The 21201-nt window shown below is 40.7% G+C and overlaps 1 protein-coding gene across 6 annotated transcripts in view; it reads right to left on the bottom strand.

Annotated features, from left to right (window-relative positions):
- arid4b (AT-rich interaction domain 4B) overlaps positions 1-21201 on the bottom strand; it is a 141428-nt gene that overhangs the window by 57767 nt on the left and 62460 nt on the right. For 5 of the 6 annotated variants that reach the window (XR_009514366.1, XM_059982175.1, XM_059982176.1 and 2 more), the window contains exons 8-14: positions 19787-19840; positions 15362-15500; positions 12538-12617; positions 8572-8648; positions 7635-7765; positions 4851-4923; positions 3637-3731 (exon numbers count right to left, since the gene is read on the bottom strand). Coding sequence is in view for 5 of the 6 variants with exons in the window: in XM_059982175.1 (XP_059838158.1) it covers positions 3637-3731; positions 4851-4923; positions 7635-7765; positions 8572-8648; positions 12538-12617; positions 15362-15500; positions 19787-19840 (649 nt within the window). In the remaining variant the exon portion in view is untranslated. The remainder of the gene's footprint in view (positions 1-3636; positions 3732-4850; positions 4924-7634; positions 7766-8571; positions 8649-12537; positions 12618-15361; positions 15501-19786; positions 19841-21201) is intronic. The other variant, XM_059982174.1, reaches the window with a different exon arrangement.

Genomic DNA, 21201 nt, shown 5'->3' with positions numbered 1-21201 from the left:
GTGTCCACTGGGCATCTCTTAGCAGCTGATTGGCAGTGGTAAAGGCTTTCCTTCAACACATGCAAACAGAAGGGAGGAAGACTCCACTATTCTCAGCTGATGTTATTCTCAAGAATTTGTACAAAACTTCATCTTGCCTCATTAAGACTCATTCAATTGTTGCCATTACTTCATTGGAACAATTACAGTTGCCAGATTCTGATAACCCATTAAACTTTCCAAAACAATTACCTTTTGAAGGTAGAGTGAGTGATGAACCACTGCACCCAGGTAATGGACATAAGATTCCATAAAACTACCACAAACCTTGACAGGCACAGACTCCAATATCCCCTTATAGATGTTGTTACAACTACAATACCTATAAGTTAGAACAACATAGTCCATAGAGGGATAACCAAAAATAAAGAATTATGGCAGGGGTCACCAACCTTTTTTGCACCACAGATCGGTTTAATATTGACAATATTCTTGTGGACCGGCTGACGGTGGGGGGGGTGTTATACATGACCGGAATACAGCGATACTCGAAGGAGGTTCCTTCTGTCCAGTCTATTCCGCAATTTAGTTTACGTGGCTCTCGGCACTTGCTTCTGTCCCGATTGCTCACGTTTTTTCTGTTCAAAAAACTCAACAGGTTTGTCTTTAAGTGCAGGGTGCTTGGACTCAAGGTACCGAAACAGTTTTGACGGCTTCATTGCCTCATTAGACAGCCTCCGGGCCCAAACTCCAGTCTCCTGCCCGCCCGTCACCTTGGCCAGGTGTGGCTGGTTGTGGGTGGGGTGAGAGGATATGGTAAAGGCCGAGGTCCCTGTGCTGGGACTGCGGCAGTAGTAGTCCGGAGAGAGCAACCGAGGACTGTGATAGGGCACGCCCCCGCCCTCCTTGTAGGATCTATCAGCCGACAGAAGTTTGTCTCAAGGGATTATTTTCAGTAGATCGCAGCAAGTTAGCTGTTCTGCCCAAATTAGGTCTTCTGTGAATATTTTAGCACCGGGTTCCCCATGAACATTCAATGTGCTAAACAGGTTTAGAGGTGGCACCCATCTGCGCTCCAGGCCAGTAGCAACGGCACTTCCCGCCGGCCGCCTGAGGCCAACCAGTGATCCCTGGCGCGAGGGTATCGCTGCACTTAGGCGACTGATGACCTCGTGTGGGTTCAAGTTCAACAATGGGCGTGACAGGGAATGAGGAAAGGGGCAGCTCACTCTTATCGTTTCCTATCGCCAAATCACATTGTTTCCTCGCAGCCCAGTATTGGTCCGCGGCCCGGTGATTGGGGACCACTGTGTTACGGGTACTTAATAAAGGATGACGAAGTCACAGAGGAAAGTTTTAAAGAGGGAGTTTGAAACAAGTACATGGTTTTACAGAAAGATTTCCAGATTGTGAGGCCAAGGAAAATCCACTGGCCGAGGCTGAGGCAAAAGGGACCAGAGGAATCAAGAATTCAGGGGGACAAAGAGAGGTGGCTACAGATATAGGGAAAGCACAGTCATTTAAGAATTTAATTCTCCCATCACCAGGGTTAAGTCTCTTCTCATTGCTACCATCAGGGAGGAGGTACAGGAGCTCTAAGACACACACTCAACATTTAAGGAACAGCACCATCAAATTTTTAAATGGACAATGAACCCATGTGCACTACCATTCTGTTTTTTCTTTTCTTTTAAGCTCTTTTTGCACTACTTTTTAAAATATCTATTTTTCATTGCAATTTATAGAGTTTAAAAATTATTATATGTGTTACAATGTACTGCTACTGCAAAACATCAGATTTCACAACATATGCCAGTGATACTAAACCTGATTCTGATTCTAAAATACAGAATAAAAAAATTTTGGAACCAAAATAATCTAGCTCATCAAGGGAAGTGTGATGACTGAGAATTGCTCATGGAATAGGTACGTGGATAGCAGCAGGACAACTGAAGCCTGTATCAGATAAAAAGTGGGTGGCTGACGAGAGCATATTATTTGGAAATGACAAAGTAATCGGGCAATTTAACAAACAGTAGCAAACAACAATGCCCAATAATCCATTCTAAGCATTTTTAAAAACATCTATATGGATTACTAGCCTTCTCTCATTATTCTATGATGGATACAAACCTGATCTTATAAATATACCCGAAAGACACAAAGTACTATAGCACAGAAAACAGTTAGTCTGCGTCAAACTATTATTCTGCCTAGTCCCATAGACCTGCACTTGGACCATAGCCCTCCATACCCCTCCCATCTATGTACTTATTCAATTTCTCATAAGTTTATCTCATTATAATAGCAATGAGGTACTAGTGGTAAAAATTCCAAGTCACATTTTTCCTTGTATCACTTAGCATGATACACTCATTAGTAACATTTAAAACACTTATAACACTTGCCAACTGTGAAATTCCAAAAGGAAATATCAAACCACTGAACCTTTTGCAAGTATTGTACACACCTACTGAGACATGCCCTGAAAGTAAGGCACTTTGCTAACTTGCAATCTCAGTTAACAAAAATGTAGATTGAAAGGAAATGAAAGTTCTCTGATCCAATAAAATTCAAGCACCTAGCACTGTTTACTAATTGGAACAGCTGCAATACATCACACTAAAACACATAAAGCTTTTCAAAAAAGCTCATCAGTTAGTCAGAAACAGAGTATCTCCAAGCTAGGCAACACAGGTAAGTGTTGAATGACTTGTTTGCACTGGCATAAATTAAGTAGGAACCTTTTTGCTGTCAATCTCCTTTACCAGATAATTTCAAATAGATTTCCAATGAAAATAAAATCATAAGACCAAAGGACAAAGGAGCAGAATGAGGCCATTTGGTCCACTGAGTCTGTTCTGTCATTCCAACATGGGTGATTTATTATCCCTCTCAACCCCATTCTCCTGCCTTCTCTCCATAACCTCTGACATCCTTACAAATCAAGTAACCTATCAATCTCCAATGACTGGCCTCCATGACTGCCTGTGGCAATTAATTCCATAGATTCACCACACTCTGGTTAAAGAAATTCCTCCACAACTCTGCTCTTAAGGGATTCTGCAGATTACTTTCTATTAAACATAAAGCATAGCAGTTATTGTAAACACAAAGTACACTGCAGATGCTGTGGTTAAAGCAACACATACGACACGCTGGAGGAACTCAGCAGGTTGGGCAGCATCCATGGAAACGTTGATCGCTTGTTTCCATGGATGCTGCCTGACGTTCCTCCAGCATGTTGTACATGTTGCAGTTATTGTAATGCTTTACAGTGCCAGTGATCACCAGCTGTGGTCAATTCCCACCACCGTCTGTAAGGAGTTTGAATATTCTTCCCGTGACCGTGTAGACTTCCTCCAGGTTCTCTGGTTTTCTCACAGATTCCAAAGAGGTACGCTTTAGGGTTAGTAAGTTGTGGGCAAGCTATGTTGACACCAGAAGCAACAGTGACACTTGTGGCCTGCCCTCAGCATACATGCAGGCTGTGTTGGTTGTTGACTGTATGTTTCACTGCCTGTTTCGATAAATGCATTTCACTGTATGTTTCGTTAAACGTGTGACAAATAAAGCTAATTTTTAAAATATTCATAGCTTGATTTCATTTTAATGAGTTCTTAAAGACATTTTTCTATTTCTATACTAAATACTCACATTATCAAATCCTCCCAGTTCATGGACAAGTCGGTATAGCTTGAATAAATTCAAATCCCTGTATCCAAGAACAGGACGTTTGTTGATTGGAGTACCTGTGAGTAAGTAAGGTAGGTAGAACACTACAAAATACTGTTTTCAATAGGCATCAACAACTATCAATGAATATTGACAGCAAGCTCATCTCATGATTCTCACAATTATATGAATCAAAGACCTGTCATAATCAAGCCTCAAAGTAAAACCAAACTAAAGTTTTAATACGAATATTGCAATTTCATTATTATCTAAAACTTTGGAATCAGAACTCTTGTCTATTTGCCTCTTGGAATCAGAAACAGGTTTAATAACACTGACATACAACAAATTTCACAACATAATGTAAGTCAGTGAAATTAACCTGATTTTGATTCTGAGGGGCAAATAGACAAGAGTTCTTATTCCAAGATATCACACCATACTAAAACTTTAGCTTGGTCTTAATGTGAGACTGGATGTAGGCTGAAGCTTGCTTTAAAAAATAAGGGGCTGATCAGTAAAAAGAGTTGGTACATCACAGGTATTCAACGTCACCCAGATTTGTCATAACCAAATCCACAACCCCAGAACTCCATAACCATTAAAATAGTCTCACTAAAAGTAAACCCCGTGTAGGTGATATTGGTCATAGCACAGTAACAGGCTCTTTGACCCATCCAGTCTGTAATGAAATATTATTCTGCCTAGTCCCATCAATTTGCATCCGGGCGGTAGCCCTCCCATCCATGGACCTATCCAAATTTCTCCAACATGTTGAAACTGAACCTGCAACCACCACTTCCACTGGCAGCTTCTTCCACACGCTCTCATGACCCTCTGAGTGAATAACTTCCCCCTCATGATCCCCTTAAAGAGTTCACCTTTCACTCCTAATCTACTACTTCTAGTTCTAGTCTCATCCAACCTCAGTGGAAATAGCCTGCTTGTATCTACCCTATCCAAATTCCTCATAATTTTATATACCTCTATCAAATCTCCCCTCATTCTCCTATGCTCCAGGGAATACAGTCTTAATCTATTCAACCTTTCCTTATAACTTCGATCTTCAAGTCTCAGCAACATCCTAAACTCTTTCAATCATAATGATGTTCTGACAGCATCATTACCATTTTACTAGATGATCACAGATCACGGTTTAAAAAGTTTTAAAAAAGAGGCAAGACAAGTCCACTCACCTCGATCCTCCATGAACTTGTACAGTTGTTGCAAGAAATTCTCCCGCTCCTCTGGAAAAGGCTCCACCTCTTCCTAAATATTTGGTGTGGAGGCAGGAAATGGTAGGCAATGCACAGGGGATAAAGTGAGAAAAATACATAAAAATTTGATTTTTAGATTAAAAAATATAAAGTGCTGAGAGCAAAATCTAAACAAAAAATTTCAAGGCAAGAGTTGAATCAGGGCACTTGACACATACAGACAATAAAAGCGATGTGGAGAAAAAGATGGAATTGTAGGGAAGTTATAAAAGCAACAGAACCTTTTTTCCCCCATCACGCCTCTGGTCAGTAAGCTTGAGCCAGCTGATGGCCTAAGCAGACATGCTTATTCTGCTAGCAACTAGCTCAAGACCAGTGTTATGAATGTGAAGCAACTCTGAGGGGCCAAAGGGTACAAAGTCGCCCCCTCCTTTTTGAGAATCGCAAGATCGCTATTAATTCGGGTCTGGGACCCAGGAAATGAGAGGGAGAAATGCAGAATACACAAGGTTTGGAATGTGTCCTGGTCTCAGTGGAACGGAACCACTGATAATGGCCATTATCTTTTGGAGACGGAATTGTGTATTGAGTACTGTACTATTCATTGAAACCCCTCAGGGGACAACCAGAGTGGTCTGGTTGAGGGATTGCATCATCCCAACCTGATTGACATCTGAGACCCCGTGAGTGAGGATAAAAGGGGGTCTGGGGAACAACCCCTTTAGACGCACCAGGAGAAACGCTAGAAATCCCGTGGTAGCGTTTTATAGCGAAGGACGGTGAGAGCTCGTGTGCGTCTTCCCTCGCCAGGGTGGCGGGCTCATCATGGAAGAACGGTTTAGCTAAAGGAGAGACCACAAGTGAAAGACCACGACAACGAGACTCCTGACGAATCAAAATCATAAAAGGAAAGTTGGCAAGTTTTTCTCAAAAATCTCTCTCTCTCTCCAACCATTGCAACACAGCGGTCCCCAACGGCTACAGCCTGCATGAACTGAGTGAACTTTATATTTCCATCGGACAATACATTATCCCCTAGACAACGATAGAGCTTATTTCTTATTGATTATTATTATACCCGCACTTTTAGATTTAGTATTGACGACGGATATTATCTGTATATTTGCATTGATATTATTTTTGTGTATTTTTACTAATAAATACTGTTAAAAATAGTACCATCAGACTTCAATGGACGTCTCCATCTTTGCTGGTAAGTGACCCAGTTACGGGGTTCGTAACACCAGTAAAACCACCGGAAGGAACAACTATGATTGTTTCCCCCCTTTATAATGCTGCATAACAAACACAATTTGCTTTTTTTTGATAATTTGAATTCTTCATCAATGAAAGGATATAGATTATTTTGGGCTCATGAGTATTTAGGATAGATAGATAAATACTTTATTAGGTCCCAAAGGAAAGTGCAGTGTCACAGTAGTACTACAAGTGCACGAATATAGGAATATTAGAAGTAGAAAGAATGAACTACGACTTCTAGTTCTAGTCTCATCCAACCTCAGTGGAAATAGCCTGCTTGTATCTACCCTATCCATATTCCTCATAATTTTATATATCTTATCTTGTTTAGCAGCCTCATTTGTGGCACCTTGTTAAAGGCCTTCTGAAAATCCAAGTAAACAATATCCATTAACTCTTCCACTTAAAGAAACCTTGCTGACTTTGGCCTATTTTATCATGTGCCTGCAAATATCCTGAAATCTCATCCTTACATTAAACCAAGAGTGAAAGCAATGCCTTCTGAAAGTAACATGGTCTGCTTGTATGTGTAATCCAGTATCAAATGTCAAATTTGCAGCAATTACTTTGCTCAAAAGATTCATAAAAATTCAGACATCATGAGCTTTCTTATACTCATTTCATTAAACCGTGTTAGCGATACAGGTCCTCCCCAGTTTTGATATGGCTTCTTGCCCGATAGCTGTTCGTGAGCTGGTGAGGACCTGTGCCTTTTTATTTTTTCTTCCTCATTGACTGGTATAGCTACTGTCACTCTGCTGATGTGGTTATGCTCTTCATCCATTCACAAAAACATTACATCAATTACAGCAAGAAATATGAAAAGAAGTAATGCAAACAGAGAGCAAAAGGTGAGGTAGTGTTCATGGACCATTCAAAAGTCTGATGGCAGAGAGGAAGAAGATATTCCTAAAATGTTAAGTGTTAGGTAAAAGGCACTGAGAGTTTAGATTTCATCACCTAATGCTTCGCCAGTCTGGGAAGTGCAATGGAAATTAAGCTGAATAGAGGTTATCTGTGAAAAACAGTTGCAAATAAAAAAAATTAAGAACAAAAATTATTCAAAGTTCTAAGTACATTTGTCATCAAAGTAGGTATATATCACATATACTACCTTGAAATTTATTTTCTTGCAGACATTCACAGTAGAACAAAGAAATACAACAGTCATTGAAAAGCTACTCACAAAGACTGAAAAACAACCAATATGTTAAAGATGAACTGTGCGAATATAAGAAAAAAAACAATAAATAAGTAAATAAATAATACTAAGAACATGACATGTAGAGTCCTTGAAATTGAGTCCATAGGCTGTGGAATTCATTCAAAGATGAGGTGAACAATATTATTCATGCTGTTTCAGGAGCCTGATGGTTGAGGGGTAACAACTGCCCCTGAACCTGGTAATGTGGGAATTGAGACTTCTGTACCTCCTTCCCAATGGCAGTAATGAGAAGAGAAGACATTATTTGATTAGTTCCCTTTCTGAAACAATTTACTCACCTCCTCCTCACTGCTCTCCTCTTCGTCATCACATTCCTCTTCATCACTGCTTGAACTCTCTTCCTTCAACTCAGTCTTCCAGTTGTGGGGAATGGTTCCGCTCTTCAAGAATTCTAGAGCCTGGTCCAAAGCTGAAAAACACACTCAAATACTCATGACTATGTTTTTAAAGTTGATTCGTTTTTTTGCAAAAATTAGTTACAGTAAAGTAACATCCTCGGGTGTTGGTTAGATTTTGGGATGTGTTGGCATAAGGGTGCAGAAAATACATTTAATATTACATGTTTGTGCAGAGGAGATTTACCAGGATGCTGCCTGGATTAGAGAGCATGCCTTATGAGAAAAGGTTGAGCAAGCCAGGGTTTTTATCTTTGGAGAGGAGGAGGACGAGAGGTGACTTGATAAAGGTGAACAAGATGATAAGAGGAATAGATTGAGAGGACAGCCAGAGACATTTTCCCAGGGACAGAACAGTTAATACCAGGGAGAATAATTTTAAGGTGATTGGTGGAGGGGTGGGTGGATGGAGTCAGAGGTTGTGCTCTGCTGGGGGTGGTAATCGTGAAGATACATAGGGGCATTTAATCTTAAACAGGCACATGGATGAAAGAAAAATGAAGAGCTTTGTAAGAGGGAAGGTTTAGATTGATGTTGAAGTAGGTTAAAATCTGGACACAACATCGTGGACTGCAGGGCCTGTACTGTGTTCTGTTTTTCGGGAGGGGGATGGAGTAAGCAAAGAGGGAATGGTGATGAGATCCAGACGAAGGGGGTAGGGTGAATGATACAAGTGAGAATATGCTGCAGAGGCTGGAAGGTGAAGGAAGCTTAACCAATCAATTCCAATAAACTAACCAAATCTCATTCCTGCAGCAGAACATGAACTTTCCCATTTTCTGCCTATTAGCTTGGCATGATAACACAACATTCTTATTACCTTCCTTCATAGCTGCATCATACTTTGAGGCCATCTCACTGTCAAATTCTGCGATGTCCTTCCTGGGCACAGCCACTCTAGGTAACAAATCAGACAGAGAATTAAGGTCAAAAGAGCAGAAACAAAGATAAGGAATGGCATGAGTGCAACATAAATACTTCCATGGGCCAAGAGTTTGTCTCCATGCAGTGAATTTACATAATTCTTTGGAAGTGCATTCTTAATGGCATCAGCACAATAGTGCAGCAGTTAGGTAACACTGTAAGATCCGGATTCAATTCCTGCCACTGTCTGTAAGGAGTTTGTACGTTATTCACATGAAAACATGGGTTTTCTCCAGGTGCTCCGGTTTCCTTCCACAATCCAAAGGCGTACAGGTTAGGGTTAGCAAGTTGTGGGCATGCTCTGTTTGCGGCATTTGCATTCGTCTGTGGCTGCACAATGCAATATGAGCAACTGCTGCGGGCTGTTCTTGCAGAAACATGGCTTAAAGTTGGTTCAAGTTTTGCACCTTGGCCCCAGAGGAATGTTGTTTCATTTAGCTATATACATGCGCATGATAGAATGACAATTAAACTTGTCATTTGTGTTGAGGATGTTCAAAATTAAATTTCACTGTATATTTTGATGTATATGCAGCAAATAAGGCTGGACTATTTAATCTGTTTTAACCCATCTGCTCACTGCTTTGTTTATGTGAGGGAACATGATGACACAACCTCTGCAAATTAAGAATGGAAAAGTTTGCATGTGAGACAATAGGCTTCAAAAACTGTTTGTATTAAAGGTTTATTTATTATTTTCAATGTGAAATTTTTCCTCTCCAGGTAGCCACAAAACCAAGAAAGAGAAAGTACAGCAGCACAATCATCAACCCCCAAATCCCTCACCCCCCGCATACAAAAAAATGAGAAAGATTAGGTGAAAAAACACAGAATATAAAAAACTATAAGATTGAAGTCCATATCCAAAAATGCAGAAAACCTGGGTACCATTCTCTGGGCCCAGCGTCAGGCTCTCCCCTCTCAGGTAGCAGAGTGATTCCCAGTGATCAAAAGGCAGGCAGCCGGTGCTCACCTTCCACATTCACCTCGATGTTTCAATCTCCCTCATCACTTTGATTGGTGAGCATTGGAAGCTTTAATCGGTGAAATGGAGTTGAACAACAGCATGCACCCTGACCTGCAGCCTCCTTGCCATGAAGTTCGTAAATGCTGTCTCTGCCTCCTGGAATCTTCTCGGAGACTGCAGAGCACTAAAACACAAAAACGATCTCCAAACTTCTGCATTCACCTCGATGTTTCAATCTCCCTCATTGCTTTAATCAAAGAACAATGGAAGCTTTAACGTTGAACATCAGCCCACAGTCTGCCTGCACTTGCCATCTCTGCTTGCCGGTATCCTCTCGGAGACTGCAGAGCACTGGAACGCCCAAAATGATTTCCCAATTGCAAATCACAGGCTCCAGCAGTTCCAGAATCACATTCAATGTAAAAGACATAAAAGTAGTGAAATATATGGTTTCATGATCTATCCAGAAGATGTCAACAGAAGGAGCATTGCACCATCTTCACTAGAGGCCAACATGCTGATACATCAGGCTAAAGGATTTTGCTGACATGGCAGGCTAAAGAGGGTTCAAAGGCAATGAGAGGACAGTATCAGGGAACCCCAGAGAATGATGAACAGGGAACAGAGGAGCAGAGACAGAAATAATGCCAAACAGATTCTGAAGTGTTAGATCGATGTTTTCACTTTCAGTGGCAGTGTTACTCTACTGACTACAAAACAATTAGAAGCTACTGCCCATCAGACCTTTAATGCCATAAAGAGAAACCAGTAACATCATTACTTGTTTCCTCATCTATCAACTCATTTGGAAGGCTATGTCACGCAGGCTGTGACCAGTAGTCCTTAAGGGAACTTCCAGCACTCATCCATTCCCAAGCAGGTGCGGGGCTTAGACAGACTAGCTGGTAAGTTAGGGACTTTCTGAATGACATTTGCACACTAGTTCATTGCTGAACCCAACATGGAATTAATAGTGGAGCCCAATCGCACTGGGATTTCCCCAGCATTTCATGAGAGAATAAGCCTCTCCAGTCTTTCACCAGCAGGATGGGATATCTCACTCGTCTTAATGGGGATTCTTAACCTGGAGAATGGGCAGGACAAATGCATTTTAATTACTTTTCTCTAAAATTTCTACTGATTTGAAAATGTTTTGATTAACTTAATTTTTAATTTTTTTTAAATTTTTGTTTTTTTTTAAAGAAAAACTATTTTCTTAACTCCTTATAGGTTAAAAACAATTAAAGTAAAACTCTGCAGCTTAGAGAAAAGGCAAAGCCCTGCCTCAGCTTTGCCTCCTGTGAAAGGATCTCCAGATATTTGGCATTATGAGTGGCAAGTCTGTGTTAGGCACTATCATGCCCAGTATTTAAGAGTTTTCAAACGGCAATTGATTCAGTACCCATCCAAATATTCTAAGATACGGGATTATAGGTTTGGAATTATGTGTACAGACAGAGGAAATGCCAAAGGAATAGAAACAAAAGGGTCTTTTCAGATTGACTGCTGTAATTTATTGTGTGCCACAGAGATGAGTGCAAGACCCTCAGCTGCATTGCTTAGAAGGGTGGGAAAATTAAATACATTTTACAGCGAAGTAGCAAATCATCAGTCCCCAGAACATATCAAAGTGATTGAACTGGATGTCTGGACAACGATAAAGGCACCAGACCAGATTGGAAAGCATAAGGTGTCGGGGCCCTTTTGAGACATGATTTTGTGCTCACCTTTTAATCTATAACCTAATCCTTCCCTCTTTAACACTCTAGTTTTCTATCATCAATGTCTCTACCAAAGATGCTCTTAGATTCCCCTAATGTATCTGCCTCTACTACCATGCCTGTCTAGGTGTTCCAGAAATCCACCACCCTATATATAATGAACTTACTTCTAACTTCCCCACTATACTTCCCTCCAATTTCTTTAAAATTCTGCTCCCTCTTATTAGCCATTTCCGCCCTGGGAAAAAGTCTCTGTCAGTCGGCCATCGCTCCAAAGCAAAAAGCATTAGCTCACTCAAACTACCTTCATAAGACATGCTTAAGAGTACAGAAGAATCTTGCTTTACTATTATACGGAATACAAGATTGCTTTTGTATTTTCCTGCAGTTGAAGGATGCCTGGGCAGTCCTGTAACCCAGGTCTACTTTCCTGCCCGTTTCCCATACTGCCTCATTCCAAACAGCCATCAATCTCAGATGTGCAAGTCCTCAACAGCTAAGCATCCACAACCATTTGTGACAATTATAAAGACTGGCAGCCTGCATAACAAATTATCTACTTTAAAAATCAGTCCACATCAAGACCATACGACATGGAAGCAGAATTAGGCCATTTGGCCCACAGAGCCTGCTCTGCCATTCCACGATGGCTGATTTATTATCCCTCTCAACTCCAATCTCTTGCCTCCTCCCCATAACCTTTTACACCCTTAAATAAAATCAGAATTTTTTGAAACATTTCAGTAATGGGCCCTTATATTTAAATTATCATTCCCCCCATTCTAGAACTTTCCGCCAAAACAAGGATCAAGCAGTATCCACAATTCCATTCCCTTTCCTCATTTTATATACTTCAATGATATCATCATTCTTGTTCTTCTAAACACCAGCAAATATTAACTAATCTTACTCAAGCTCAGCCACCGCTCACTTCTGCTTCTATTTCTTACCTTTTTAATGTCCTTAAGCATATGATGACAAGGAAAGGAGTGCTCAGCCCCGTTGAGATTAAGCACATTTTGGCAGTGGGGTTTCCAACAACAGAATGCAAGTGTCGTGTGTATTAGATGCAATGCTGGGTTTTCTGTTGGACTAGATTTCAGGATTAAATCCATGCTACAAGAGCTCTGAGTCAAGCATGGCTTTTTGCAACATGATCTATGAAAGGACTTACAATTTCCCATCCTTGAATGAGCGAACTAAAACGCTGTCCTTTTTCACTGTGACTTCATCACTGCAGTCTGGTGAAATAACCTGTAGAAACAAAAATGATTTTTGTTTATCAAGATGTACATAGAATAAAATAAAACAACATGATAGAATGTGAACTAAAGATAGTAACTCATACATAAACTCATTGAAGGGGATTGTTTCCATACTGACATCCTTAAATGAACTCCTCCCTGGCGTGTGTCTTTGGTTAATTTCAAAAGATTAACTACAATTCTGATTTTTCTGTTAGACAAATGTAGTGAGCTTTAATCTGAGATCTTAAGCTTCCTCAATATTTTAATTACTTACTTAAAAAGGATGGCAAGTGGTGCAGCAGTTAGTGCTGCTGCCTTACAGCTCAAGAGATTCGATCCTGACCTTGAGTGCTGCCTGTATGGAGTTTGCATGCTCTCTCTGTGACTTTGGATATTTCCTCTCACATCCCAAAAATGTTAACTTGCTGTTGTGTATTATCACTTTGTGAACAGCATAAAGAATCAAAGGAACCAGCTTAGAATCAGAGTCAGCTTTATTATTACTGACATGTTGTGAAATTTTTGTTTGTGGCAGCAGTACAGTGCAATACATACAAAATATAAATTACAATAAGCAACATCAAAGAGCTGCAGTGTAGCTCCTATGAATTTATAGACTTGATAACACTATGAATGGGGAGAATGGGGTTGAGAGCGAAAATAAATCAGCTATGGTCAAATGGCAGAGCAGCCTCTAAGGAGCAGAATGGCCTAATTCTGTTCCTATGTCTTGTAGTCTTGTATAGACTTGACAATACTGTAAATATAAAGAAAGACTGTTTTACTGTGAATTAAGTTTATTTTTGAAATAGCTGGTTTATGTCAAGATCTGATCCGCAGGGATGCACACCGAGATATACACTGCTAGAAGATCATCAACTAGGTGGAAGACACTCTTTGGTAGTTTTGTCGTCTCCCTGTGTCAGGAGATGTCCCTATGTGAATGCATATTCCAGGGCAGGGAGGTATGTGGTGAGAGACAAATGTATAAAGGTGCAGTGATCGCAAAGGCTGTCGGGAAGAGCCACAGCCAAGGGCCTTGCTGCCACTGGATACTGAATAGCTAGGTCATGTATAACAGCCACTCAAACAATATACAAATTTACTTTGAGCTTTGAACATGAGTATTTGTTGTAAGAAGGAAACTAAAGCCGGTGGCACAGTGGATGGGGCAGGAGGCTGGCAGTGCAGAAGGTCATTGCTGGTTACAACAGAATATTGATAATGCAGGCCTAGGCTAAGAAGTGGCAAACAGAAGTCAATCTGGAAACGTGTGAAGCGATACACATTGAAAGGTCGAATTTGAAGGTAGAGTACAGGGTTAAGATACTTGGTTTTAATGCAACTCTATTAAACACTGATTAGAACACACCTGCAGTTCTGGTACTTATTATAGGAAGGATGTGAATGTTTTAAAGAGGGTGCAGAGGAGGCTTACCAGGATACTGCCTGAATTAGAGAGCATGTTTTATGAGGAAAGGTTGAGCTCTTTGGAGGGTAGATTGTGAGGTGATTTGATAGAGATGTACAAGATGAGAGAGCCCGTGCCTTTTCCCCAAGATGTAGATGCGAGACAGCATAATTTTAAGGCAATTGGAGGAAAGTATAAAAGGGATGTCAGAGATTGTGTATTATTTTTTTTAAAAATACAGAGTGGTAAGTGCATGGAATGCATTTCCCAGGGTGGTGGTAGAGGCAGATACATTAGGGGAGGAGTTCCCAAACTTTTCTACGCTATGTACCAATACCATTAAGCAAGGGGTCTATGGATCCCAGGTTGGGAACCCCTGCATTAAGGAGATTTAAGAGACTCTTCACACTTCAAAGTAAATTTATTATCAGAGTACATATATGTCACCATATACAACCCTGAGATTCATTTTCTTGCAGGCATTCACAGTAAATATAAAAAACACAATAGAACCAATGAAAGACCGCCACCCCCATCCCCAACAGGACTGACAAACAACCAATGTGCAAAGGACAACAAATTGTACAAATACAACAACAATAATAATAATAAATATGTACAGTAAGCGATAAATATCAAGAACATGAGATAGAGAAAGAGCCTTAGACAGGCATGTGGATGAAAGAAAAATGGAAGTCTATGTAGGAGAGAAACAGATTGATAGGTTAAAATGTCAGCACAACACGGGCTGAAGGGCCTGTACTGCGCCGTAGTATTCTACGTTCTATGTGGGGCACTGATGCGTTGCAAGAGAATGCATTGATACGATTGGATAATGAATATAAAGACAGACATGGACTGATTGCATTCACTATAAAGTATATTTTTGACATAGATAAAGATCGCTATGGAGCAGTCCAATCATAAAAGGGTCTAACTGGACTGATCCATTATTTGGAATGGCCCCTCTACTGAGACCCTCCCCTTAACACCATCTTTTTCCATTTCCCACTCTCCATCAATCCTGTTTTCTTGTTTCCATGGTAGCTAGCCATGAAGAAATCACTTTAACAGTGCTAACACACTTCCCAGTGGGCAGTGCACAAATGAGAGAGCAGCTGTCAGCCAAGGCTGCAGCTGCTATCAGTGCACAAGCAAGACAACTTCTAATACTTTGAAATCAGGGAAAAAATGGGATATCCAGACACAACCATGATCTAATTCAGTTGCCTTCTGATTGGGAATTAGAGGAAAATACCAAGCTAGTGCCTATCTAAATACCAAAAATGGGTAAATTCTCACCTTCATTCAAAAGTTTAAGTGTTTTAAAAAATGCTCACCAGAGCTGGGTACCGGGATGTCTTCCTTTTGTCTCCATTCGTACACTCTACACAGACAATTTTGCCAATTAATTCATCACTTAATCGTCTGTCTTCATCATCTTCATCACTGGATGAAGATGAATCTTCTTCATCAGGGCTATAATGAAATTGCACCAGAGATGAGATCATGCATGCAGAATATCAGAGTGTCTCAAGACATGCAAAACGATAAAAATCATTTTCAAACACTACCAATGATTAGATAGGGTGGAATATTAACATAACGTGTGTGGATGTTTGTACTTCGGACAAATCACAAGTACATTACTACACTAGCTTAATACAGGCTGTTTCACAGGTTACAAACATCTGACTTATAGACACTCTTTACATACGAATGAGCTCCTATAATAACATTAAATTTTGTTCTTATGAATGGCAGATCTAGCTTCCCCTTTCTCTTTGCAGTTTCAGGTAATTGCTTTTTCTTAGCACTGTCCTATGTGTTTCTCAGTATGGTCCTGTGGAGCTGTGGTTATTGCATTGAGTGATTTTGAAATATTTTATGACTTGTGGAGCTCTGTAAAAATAGAACCCATTCATTTCCTGGGGATTGCCTGTAATGTGCTCTAAAACACGTTTCTTATTTTTCATAATGAAAAAATAAAAGTAAACAAAGGAATATTGAATAATTTACTGGTCAAGTATTGGGATGAACTCTCATGATTTGCATCCAAAGCAAGGGCATGCTCCTAGTAGAGAAGTTAGGGGTTAGTGGGAGTGAGATGAGGTTTTTGAGAAGTTACTTTTGAATGGGGAAATCAGTTAATTAGATGGAAATTTCATCTAATGGCGGGAAGCAGCAGCCATCCTACTTAGTTCAGCCTTCTTGAGGTTGGTAGAAATGATTGAAAAACAATGACTGCCTTCAAGAATACAAAGAGTTAAAGTACACTGGTGTTCGAGTGCACAGTGAAGCTAAAAGGGGTATGGTATTATCACATATAGAAAGGTATGTCATTGAAAGCACTGGAAACCTGACCCGAACACTAGTACTCCCCTTTCAATGCTGTGCCACGACTTTAACTAAATCTTCAGATTTTGCTGGGGCTCCACAGCAATGAAATCATAAAAAGAGAATTTTCATCATCATTTGGCTGAGTGTGAGTTACCTGTGAGGGCTAGGCCGAGTGGTGCAGCCACTCAGCAATAAATGTGCCCTGTGCAGGCATTGCTGGGCACTCGCAGATCAAAGTGCCTGGATCCTACAGTGGCATGGTAGCTTAGTGGTTAGGATGGCACTTTACAGTGCCAGCAATCCAGGTTCAATTTCCACTGCTGTCCACAACGATGTTCTCCCCATGATTGCATGGGTTTCCTCTCACATTCCAATGGCGTACAGTTACGGTTAGTAAGTTGTGGGCAAGCTATGTTGGCACCAGAAGCGTGGCAACACTTGCCAGCTGCTCTCAGACTGTGTTGGCTACTGACGCAAACGTCACATTTCACTGCAGGTTCCAATCACATGTGACAAATAAAGCTAATTCTTTTTATTTGACTTTAATCACCTCCTGCCCTTTCTCATCTAACTGCACTGCTCTCTCTGCATCGCAGAAGTAAAGATTTTTACTCGTCATGTATATGAAGGATGCAAGTAATAAAGTCAATTCCGTTCAATTCAAGTTTCTCTATGGCAACATAGAGGCTTTAGATGGAGGACAGTGACTATGAGCAGTTTTCAGCCAAATATAATGATGTGCCGTCATTGGGGAGGATCCAGAAAAGGCTCATAAGAATTATCCCAGGAATGAACGGGTTAACGTATGGGAAGTGCTTCATGGCTCTGGGAACATACTTGCTGGAGTTTAGACGAATGGGGTGGGGGAGGGAGAGAAATCTCATTGAAACCAGCTAAATATTGAAAAATCTAGATAGAGTGGTGACCAGAGGGCACAGCCTCAGAATAAAAGGATCTCCTTGTAGAACAGGGATGAGAAACAATTTCTTTAGCCAGAGAGTGGTGGATCTGTGGAATTCATTGCTACCGATGTGTGTGGAGGCCAAGTCACTGGGTATATTTAAAACAAAGATTGATCGTTTCTCGATTAGAAGGTGATGGGGAGAAGGCAGGAGAATGGGATTGAGAGATAATAAATCATCCATGTTGAAATGGCGGAGCAGACTCAATGGGCTGAATGGCCCAATTCTGCTCCCATATCTTCTGGTTTTATTTCTCTATGGTAGTAGGTATTCAAGTAGGTCAAGCTACACAGGTCAGACAACAGCTTCTGACACATTCAAAAGGAGGCAATGAGAAGAACAGTAGGATCTGGGCATTACCAGAGGTGGCTAGGGTACCACAACCTGCCTTTGTACATAGTCAATCTACACCAAATTGGGCATTGCTTTATTACTGTTTGAATCCCACTGGAGGGCAATGACTCGTGCTGGGTTCTAGGCACAGCATCATTTATTCTGAACAGAGAGGTCAATTTTTTTTAAAAACACACAGGCTGGGTACACACCTGTTAGCGTTTGGATTTCAGGACTAAGAGCTCTTTAACACATCAGCACTCTACTGGGGTAGAGCCAAGCATGGCACCAGTGGCAATAGGATTAGCACAACACAGATTGTCAGAAACAAAGTATCCTGCTGATCCACCGCTTCGTAACAAAAGTCCATCTCTCATTTCAAAAGTGACATTTGATATATGCAATTTATATTTCAAAGTAATTGCTTAAGAATGAAACTGAGTACCAATCTTGCCAAAATAAACCCCACAAAACATGCTTATGATTTCTTTATGCACAGCACAACCACGATGCTTTAACATGCTGCAATTCACCTGAGGAATTTGATTAACTTCTTAAAACAGAGAGCTTTTATCCAATGATATTTTAAAGGCTACAAATCATGTCCAGTAACAAAACTACAACAAATAAACACAAGAGATTCTGCAGATTCTGGAAATCCAGAGGAACACAAACATATTGCTGGAGGAACTCTGCAGCTCAGGCAGCACCTGTGCACAGGAATAAAGACCAAGCCCTGATAAAGCATTGACTTTTTATTCCTCTCCATAGATGTTGACTGACCTGCTGAATTCCTTTATAGGGAATAGGGAATAGTGGATAGGGGAGAGCCAGTGGATGTGGTATATTTAGATTTTCAAAAGGCTTTTGACAAGGTCCCACACAGGAGATTAGTGTGCAAACTTAAAGCACACGGTATTAGGGGTATGGTATTGATGTGGATAGAGAATTGGTTGGCAGACAGGAAGCAAAGAGTGGGAGTAAACGGGACCTTTTCAGAATGGCAGGCAGTGACTAGTGGGGTACCGCAAGGCTTAGTGCTGGGACCCCAGTTGTTTACAATATATATTAATGATTTAGACGAGGGAACTAAATGCAGCATCTCCAAGTTTGCGGATGACACGAAGCTGGGTGGCGGTGTTAGCTGTGAGGAGGATGCTAAGAGGATGCAGGGTGACTTGGATAGGTTAGGTGAGTGGGCAAATTCATGGCAGATGCAATTTAATGTGGATAAATGTGAGGTTATCCACTTTGGTTGTAAGAACAGGAAAACAGATTATTATCTGAACGGTGGCCGATTAGGAAAAGGGGAGATGCAACGAGATCTGGGTGTCATTGTACACCAATCATTAAAGGTGGGCATGCAGGTACAGCAGGCGGTGAAAAAGGCAAATGGTATGAAGGATTTGAGTACAGGAGCAGGGAGGTTCTACTGCAGTTGTACAAGGCCTTGGTGAGACCGCACCTAGAATATTATGTGCAGTTTTGGTCCCCTAATCTGAGGAGAGACATTCTTGCCATAGAGGGAGTACAGAGAAGGTTCACCAGATTGATTCCTGGGATGGCAGGACTTTCATATGAAGAAAGACTGGATCGACTAGGCTTATACTCATTGGAATTAAGAAGATTGAGGGGGGATCTTATTGAAACGTATAAAATTCTAAAGGGATTGGACAGGCTAGATGCAGGAAGATTGTTTCCGATGTTGGGGAAGTCCAGAACGAGGGATCACAGTTTAAGGATAAAGGGGAAGCCTTTTAGGACCGAGATGAGGAAAAACTTCTTCACACAGAGCGTGGTGAATCTGTGGAATTCTCTGCCACAGGAAACAGTTCAGGCCGGTTCATTGGCTATATTTAAGAGGAAGTTAGATATGGCCCTTGAGGCTAAAGGGATCAGAGGGTATGGAGAGAAAGCAGGTACAGGGTTCTGAGTTGGATGATCAGGCATGATCATACTGAATGGCGATGCAAGCTCAAAGGGCTGAATGGCCTACTCCTGCACCTATTTTCTATGTTTAGCATTCTGTATGGGTTACTCTAAAACTACAATACAGATTATGTCTTTGCTGGCAATATTCCAATGCAGTAGAGAATGGTGCATTATGTTCAATATTAAAATGTTGTTTACCTTTTTAATTGGAGGGGATGGTCACACTTTGAACTGCTACTTTCAGCTTTGTATCTGCATTCAATGGCAAAGATTGTTCTTTCAGAATTGGATTACACAAATCATTCCCAAAGACAGAGGTCATTCTCACGAGCAAGACAGTGACTTGGAACTTTGCTCTGGAATCCTATTCCACATAATCTCAAAACCTTGCATTTTGAACAGAACCACTCTGTTATGTATCAAATTAAACTGGGAGACATGGCAAGCTCTTTTTGCAATCAAGGACTCAACAACTCGGTCTTCAACTAATGAATACCCTGCCAGCACTGCAGTCTCATCACTGGGACAGCGAGCTGTCTACTTTTTACTATTTACCTGGGCTGTGCTCTTCACATGCATTTTGAATTATATTTTCTTAACTTATTTGTGTCAATATTTTGTTTTTATGTGCTACGTGTGATGTATGAATTATAGATGCATCGTGGTCTGGAGGAATATTGTTTCATTTGGTTCTATTACTTGAACTTGAATTTCATCCCAGCTTAACTGATTGGAAGATAACTGTGCTAAATATAACCATTTTTAACAACTGATTATGATATAATCACACATCAAATTCTTATTTTAGTGTAAAAAGAGTCAACAGAATAAAAAATGTAATCAGGTGGAAATATCATGAAAATCCCACAATCTCATACTGAATTTACATTGTTTCCCAGCCAAGCTCAGAATATGGAGCACTAAAACAAAAACAGAAAATGCTGCCAGCACTCAGAGGTTATATATAGAACAACTCAGTCAGCATTTCAAGTGCAGACCCTTCTTCAGAACTGACAGATGATCTGAATGAACAGCAAGACCCAACAAAGGTCAGAGGGAAAAATATGCATACGTACAGCAGAGATGTGTTTAAAACGCCTGAAAAAACCATGCAGAGGAAAAACCACAGACATTGCGTGCCACGGTGGTGCTGCAGCAAGCGTGTCGGTTTTCTAGCTCAGAGTGCTCCAGAGTTTGGAATTCAATTCTGGTGCTGTCTATAAGGAATTTGTACATTATCTCTGTTAACCCTGTGAATTTCCTCCAGATAGTCTGGTTTCCTCCCACAGACCACAAACATACTGGGTAGCAGGTTATTTGGTTGTTGTAAATTGTCATGTGATTAATTAGTACCACTGAATCAAAGGTGGTGATAAATCAGCATATAAGAGGGAGACTGAAATCTGGCTGAGTGGTACGAAAACAACAACCTCTTATTCAATATCAGCAAGACCAAGGAGCTGATTATTAACTTCAGGAGGAGGAAAGTAGAGGTCCATGAGCCAGTCCTCATTAGAAGATCAGAGGTGGAGACAGTCAGGAACTTTAAATTCCATGGTGCTATTATTTCAGAACTGTCCTGGGCCCAGCACACAAGTGCAATTACAAAGAAA

Source organism: Hypanus sabinus, chromosome 10, assembly GCF_030144855.1.
Source record: "Hypanus sabinus isolate sHypSab1 chromosome 10, sHypSab1.hap1, whole genome shotgun sequence".
NCBI classification, from domain to species: Eukaryota; Metazoa; Chordata; class Chondrichthyes; order Myliobatiformes; family Dasyatidae; genus Hypanus; species Hypanus sabinus.
This window is presented reverse-complemented; position numbering and strand designations above follow the sequence as displayed.